Source organism: Triticum aestivum, chromosome 3B, assembly GCF_018294505.1.
Source record: "Triticum aestivum cultivar Chinese Spring chromosome 3B, IWGSC CS RefSeq v2.1, whole genome shotgun sequence".
NCBI lineage: Eukaryota > Viridiplantae > Streptophyta > Magnoliopsida > Poales > Poaceae > Triticum > Triticum aestivum.
In genome coordinates this window covers 389,372,397-389,379,145 of record NC_057801.1, presented here as the reverse complement: position 1 = coordinate 389,379,145, position 6,749 = coordinate 389,372,397, and the positions used below count along the sequence as shown (strand labels likewise).

The window sequence follows — 6,749 nt, the reverse complement described above, 5'->3', positions numbered from 1 at the left end:
GAAACAAATCAATTTCTTTTTTCTTTTCTCTTTTGTTTAATTTTTTTCAAAAAGTCCATTTCGTAAAACGAAAGAGCAGAGCAGACAATATACTCCGACGGTAGAGACCGTGCATTGTACTGCTGTCTACTGGTGAGATCCATCGATTTTCTAGTTGTAGTACATTCCACCAGTCAGTTTGGCACAGACTAATTAATCAAACACTGGGATGCAACTACTACACTTAGTAGTGTAGTACTTGGCACCGAAGGAAGGTTCCTGGACACACCGAATTTTAAGCGCGTAATTCCTACTAGTACTCCTCCTACTGGCTACCAGTAGTGCTGTGCTGGATGGATTAAGAAAAGATTAACGTTCACTAGTCCAGCGCATTACACTAGTAGTAGTATAGACTCAGAAGCCCAACAATCATTCATTCATTCCCCGTTTTCTTCAACCAAAATCATTTTGATTCCGTGCCGCATAATAAAACCGGACAAACAACTTAAGCATGTACCACTCCCCTCACCTCAGACCTCACCTCACCTCACGTATATAACCAGCCAACAAGAAAGCAGACGCAGACAGAGAGGAGGCCAGCAGATTAGCGAAAGAGAGAGAGAGAGAGAGAGAGAGAGAGAGAGATACAAAAAGCTCCACACACGAACCATTTTGCTGCTGCTCCTTTGGCCTTTCTGCGCTTTTGGATTTCGCATCTCAACCGTGCGACGACGCGAGGAATCAACACGGGCGCCATGGAGAGGACCGGTTCCAGCGCTGACGGCACGGGTCCTAGCACCTCCTCCTCCTACCCCACCGCCGACGCCGACGACAATGGCACCGCCGGCGGCGCCAAGGTCTGGCTCCTCGTGCTCCTCTTCTCCCTGCTCCTGCTGCTCTTCCTCCCCTCCGCCGTGCGCCGAGGCGGCGGATTCCAGCGCGGAGGGATTACGCTCAAGAGCGGCGGGGACGTCGTCAACCTCTGCCTCGTGCTCTTCGCCATCCTCTGCGGCCTCCTCGGCCGCGGCGGGGGCGACGCCGATGGGGAGGCCCCTGGCCCCGCGCCGCTGGCGCCCAAGAGCCATCTGCGGGTGTCCCCTGCCGCGGCGCCGACGCCGGAGCCGAGCACCGAGGACGTCTGGGCGAGCTTCAACAACTCCTACACCAACCACAACGCCCAGACGGGGATCCGGCGGATGAAGAGCAGCAGCTCCTACCCGGAGCTGCGGCTGGACAGCGACGGCGTCTGGGGCCTCGCGTCACCGGAGTTGGCCTGGCGCTCCTACGACGATGCCGAGCTGTACCGGACCCGCCGAGACGACGCCGATCGGCCGCTCAGGAGGACGTCGTCCGATGTGAAGACGATCCCGGTGGACACCTACGAGGTGCGCGCCAGACCGCTGCCTCAGGATGCGAGGAGGCGGAGGCGGAGCGTCGAGAGGCTCCCCAAGATGGATGAGGTGGAGGAGGAGAGGACGCATCCGGCGGAGACGGAGACTCTCGCTACGCCGGCGAGGAGCAGGACCTGGAGCCCGGAGGAGCTGGACGCTACGCTGCTGGGGATGGCGTCCGCACCACCAGCACCTGCCCCGCAGCCGCAGCCTCGCCGTCGCCGACGCAGCCTCGAGAGGCTCCCCGAGATGGTTGAGGTGGAGGAGGAGAGGACGCGTCCCACGGAGACTCGCGCTACGCCGGCGAGGAGCAGGACGTGGAGCCCGGAAGAGCTGGGCGCTACGCTATTGGAGATGGCGTCCGCAGAACCACCACCTGCCCCTCCGCAGCAGCCTCGCCGTCGCCGCCGCAGCCTCGAGAACCTGCCGACAATGGAAGAAGTGGAGAAGGAGATTATAGTGGAAGAGATCAATCACCCGCAGTCGCCATCGCCAGCCATGTTTCCCCCAGGGACTCCGCCGCCACCTCCTCCTCCGCCACCGGCGGCAATGTCGAGGAGCAAGAAGAAGAGGAGCGGCAGTGTGGGCGGCGCAAAGGAACTGGCCTCCGCCATTGCTCTCTTCTACCAGAAGAAGCGCAAGAGCATTATCATGAAGAGGGAGAGGCACCACCACCACCACCATCACCATCTCTCCGATGACCACTACTCGTCGCCTTCGTCCGAAGCATCGGCGAGTCCCGAAGCTACCGGCCGTGCCAATCCTCCACGCCCGCCACCGCCGCCACCCCCTCCCCCGCCGCCGCCGTCATCCATCTTCTCCAACCTCTTCAAGAAAGGAGGCAGCAAGAGCCGCCGCATGAACTCCCTCGCGCCACCGCAACCGCCACCTCCGCCCCCACCAACGCGCCGATCAAGGAAACCGCCACAGCCTCCGTCTCGCCCCGCTCCTCCGCAGCCAGCGCCAGCTCCGGTGAGGACACGGCCGCCGCGCGCGAGCGCGCACCCGCAACAGCAGATACGCGCGCAGGGGTATCCGCAGCAGCCGCCACTGTATCCCAGGCGCGGTGTCGTGTACTACGCCTACCCGCTTCCTCCGCCGTCGCCCCCAATGCCGCCACCGCCTCCTCCACCGCCGATGCTGGAGGGGGAGGAGGAGGTTCCGTCGGTCACTGCGTCACCGGCACCGTCGTACTGCGCGAGCCCCGACGTGAACACCAAGGCGGACAACTTCATCGAACGCTTCCGCGCCGGGCTGAAGCTGGAGAAGATCAACTCGTACAGGGAGAAGCTGCAGATCCAAGAAGGCGCGACCGTGACCATGGCGGAGGAGGACGGGGAGTTCATGGTCATTGGGTCCCTCTTCGAAGATGATGATGACGATATGTCGTTGCCGGAGACGCCGGTAACCGCCACCGCGGCCGCTGTTGCCGCCGGCTTGTAAATTCGAATTCTACTTCTGACTTCCGAGGTGTTGCATTGACGCTTGGAAACAACAGAGAGAAAAGCGAATATTTTTTTTTTCAAAACAAACAAAATGAAAAGGGAATTTATTTTGGGTATTGGGTTATTTGAGGTATTTTCCATGAGATTTGGTTCACTTTTCTTCTCAATTTTTTGGGTAGTTTAGGATAATTGACAGTGAGATTGGGTTATTGATTGCTTGTGGAGAGGATGAATTCAGTGTTGAGGTTATTACTCTAATTGAAGAGAGTGGTATAGGGAGCTTTATGCGCATGTTTTAAAATGGCCAGAAAGCTCGGCGAGGTGATACAAATTTCATGTGTCTACAGTCTATATACTAGTAGTACTACTTAACATGGCCAGAAAGCTCGGCGAGGAGTATAGTCGTAGAAAGTGAAAGATCTTTACAGTTTATTTATTTTGAATCATCATGTTGTACGTGCAATAATACTACACCTTGTGTACGGTGATCGTGGATGATTTGCCTATGCTGATATACCACGTACGTACTCATACGTGCGTTTTTGTAGTGTTGCATGAGCTGTCGAGCTTAATGATTTCTGTGTTTGGATATTGGTGCGGTTTGGGGGTATGATTTGCTTTGATTGTGCCCAGTTGTGCTTATCATATTTTGGGCCTCGCGTGGTTGGGCACCATCCATCCACACAACCAAACGTTGCATGCATCACCAACCTCAAATCAAAATAGAAAACGCATGCAAATACTCCCTTCCTCCCATAATATAACACGTTTTTGACACTAGTCTATATCTATATCTATATCTATTATCTATATCTAATAATAAAGTAATGTGTGTTTCGTCAATTTTTCCATCTGTTCATCGTCGAAAAGAATTTTTTCCTACGCGAGGTGGTACTAAGTTCTTATGTGTTTGTCTGCTAGAAAAAGAATTTCCGTACGTAGGCCGCGCGCTTTGGCCAATCGAAACCAGCCCACTTATTTTTCTGCCCATGCAGTTAGAAAAATTCTATTTTCCGCACTGGGCGACAAATACTTGGAGTTTCGCACAGGACAACCAATAATGAGTTCGCCTATTTTTCTTTTTTCTGTGTTTTACTTCTATTTCTATTCTCCTTTCCCTATCTCTTTTTTCCCTTCCATTTTTTTAGAATTTACTTCGTAAACTAAAGAAATTCAAAAAAGTTCAGAATTTTTTTGGAAAATGTTTATAATTCCAAAATTTTGTTGCTATCTCGAAAAATATTTGGAACTTTGCAAAAAGTTGCTCATTGTTTCTAAAAACATATTGTTTTTAAAATTGTTCAAGCTTTCTAAAAATAAAAACATTTCAAAAATGCTACAAATTTTAAAAATATTCATGTTTTAGTGAAATTTTCAAAATTCAAAATTCAAAATAAAGTTGGTATTTTCAAAACATGTTTGTGAATTTTAAAAGATTCCCCCTTTCATATCGTTTTCGCATTCTTTCGATAGTGTACATAATTTTTAAAAGCATGTTCATGATTTTAAAAATTATTCATGTTTCCTAGAATATTCAAGAACTTCATACCTTAAAATCCCCTCGATTGAAAGGATTGCAAGGAAGAGTAAATTGAATAACTCATGGGCCTTGTGTGGTGTACAATGACGTAACAAAACTCTTAAATGCCCTCGATTAATGAATGAAAAAAATAGCGGATTGATTACTTCACACGTGGCGAAACCGAGAAGCTAAATGTTCCTTTTTCATGGGCACACATGGTTTTTGCTTGCACATATAATTCTCACTAACTTTAAATGCATACTATTTTATCTCCCGTTGCAACACACGGGCATATATGCTAGTATAGTGTCAAAAAAAGTCTTACATTATGGAACGGAGGGAGTATATGAGAGAGGATTCCTCCCTTTTACGGTCAGGAAAACAGTTTTATATTCAAAGTTATGTTTTGAGATATGCAGGTATGCGCACCTGCGGCTAAAAGGAAGACCACCCAAGGTAAAGTGGAACATCTGTGACAATATTTACTTGACAACATGCGCCGTTCGTTTGTTTACAGGGGAATGTTCTGTCCTAGATTTCACTTTGAAAACACATTCTCATCCACGCTTCAATCGAGAGGTGACTCATGAGTCTTGCTCTCGCGACCACGCTCCTCCTCACGCCACCGCCGCCGCTCCCACCCTTGCCCTCTCCAGCGCACCACCTACCTCTCCCCCCTTGCCGCACACCCTCAGATCCACGGGGACGCCGCTCGGGGAGGGGAGAGGATTTTGGATGCCACTGTCGTTTGTCTATCTGGCATTCCCGGAGATGCTGCGGCCCCTCAACGCAGTCTCGCCGGAGGTCCTGCGGGAGACAAGGGGGAGAAGATGGAGGGAGTGGGCGGAGCGGATCCATGAGGACATCCTCTCCTGGATTCTTTGCGTTAGGGAGTGGAGGGAATCAGAAGAGGAGGTGGAGCATGGCTCAGATCCACACTCGATTTCCCGTCGACGGGCGCTGATGTGCAAGGCACACACAGATCAGGAACTGCTGAACCTGGCCTAGAGAATCTACTTCGAAGGCAACCTGGAGGAGAAGCGCATGATGCCGCATCCACTAGAGCCGCCAGTGGCGTTCGTCAACTCGGCGAAGCAAGAGGGGAAATCGGAGGGGATCTGAGTCGCGCCGCATGTTGGGAATGCTTGACGGGCCTGATGCCTACCAAGGTGCCGCCAGAGGCGGAGCAAGTGGATCCGCTGTCGTACCTGTCACCAATCCCAGCAACGGATTGATGGTGGCGCCGCTCGCAGCTGACCCTAGAGCTGCGCCAACTGGACCGCCGGGAGCTAGACAAAAAGGCTTGAGGGGCGCAGATTGGTTTGCCGGAGAAGTGCACTTCAATTACCTAGCTGGCAACATTTGGGAGCAGAATCTGGGGATTTCAAACTTGCTCCCCTAACCCTGTATCTCTGCTTACCACAAGCATCATCTCTGTGAGCGTGGAGGTAGCAAGATCACTAGTGAGCAAACGCTGAAGCAATTGTTGCATAGCCCGACCTCAATTCTGCTAGCTACACAGGAGGAACAAGCTGACGCGGTGCGAGTGGCTGCGCTCAAGCCTGCTGATGGCCCTGCCCTATTGGTGATGCAGAGAGATGGAGGCTTCAGTTCCATTCAGAAGGATAGACGCGCCAAAAAAGTCTGTCGAAAAAGTGCTGACGAAGATGCCACCATGGAGGAGCTGTTGCCTCGCTGCCATGGTGACAGGGCGGAAGAGTTCCACAGCCAACTCTAGGCCCCTATATACAGGGATGTGCCTACTAACCCTAATCTCAGTTCCTCCCCCACCCCTCCCCAACTTCGCTGCCATCGCAACTCGATGGGATCTCGCTATGGGCGACACTAGGCGCGGGCACGGAAGGGGCAAGAACAAGGGTGGTAGAGAGGAGAGCATGGGTTCTTGGCAAAATGATCAGTCTCCGCAACATCAGACGGGGCCGCCGCAACACTTTTTGGTTACGGCTTCCAAGGAGCTCCTCCTCCATGGGGCTTCCCTGGGAAAGTCCCACCTGCATACCATCAGCAGCAATGGGGCGGGCCACAGCAGCCATGGTTTGCCCCCTCCCCTCCTTGGTCCTCAGGAGGGACAAGACCCTGGGAGATCAGGGGATCCAGCCTCTGCCTCGTCTGGAAGCCAGATCAGTAACATGTCCTAGAATAAGAATCCATAGAAGAAGAAACAGGAGCAGGCTGCTAAGGTTTCTCTAGCCCCTCCCACTGGCTTGATGTCTTACCTAGATGTAGTCTGCTATAACTATGGTGATCCTGGACACCATGTGGACAAGTGTGTGAAGCCAAAAAATTGATTCATTTGTAAAATGGTTACCCACAAGGTTGACAATTACCTGGTGAGGAAGAAGCCTCATGCTTCTGCGAGATATATGGGTAGTGCTGCACCTAGCCTAGGGT

At 52.1% G+C, this 6,749-nt stretch overlaps 1 protein-coding gene across 1 annotated transcript; it reads left to right on the top strand.

Moving 5' to 3' along the window:
- Nucleotides 1-474: 474 nt before the first annotated feature.
- Nucleotides 475-3,261, top strand: LOC123069999 (formin-like protein 20). The gene has a single exon (XM_044492997.1). The coding sequence runs from the start codon at nt 735-737 to the stop codon at nt 2,811-2,813; it is 2,079 nt and encodes a 692-aa protein (XP_044348932.1). The 5' UTR covers nt 475-734; the 3' UTR covers nt 2,814-3,261.
- Nucleotides 3,262-6,749: the final 3,488 nt, after the last annotated feature.

Bases quoted from the DNA above. Each gene is read 5' to 3' on its own strand.
- LOC123069999 (XM_044492997.1), top strand. From the start codon at position 735: ATGGAGAGGACCGGTTCCAGCGCTGACGGCACGGGTCCTAGCACCTCC.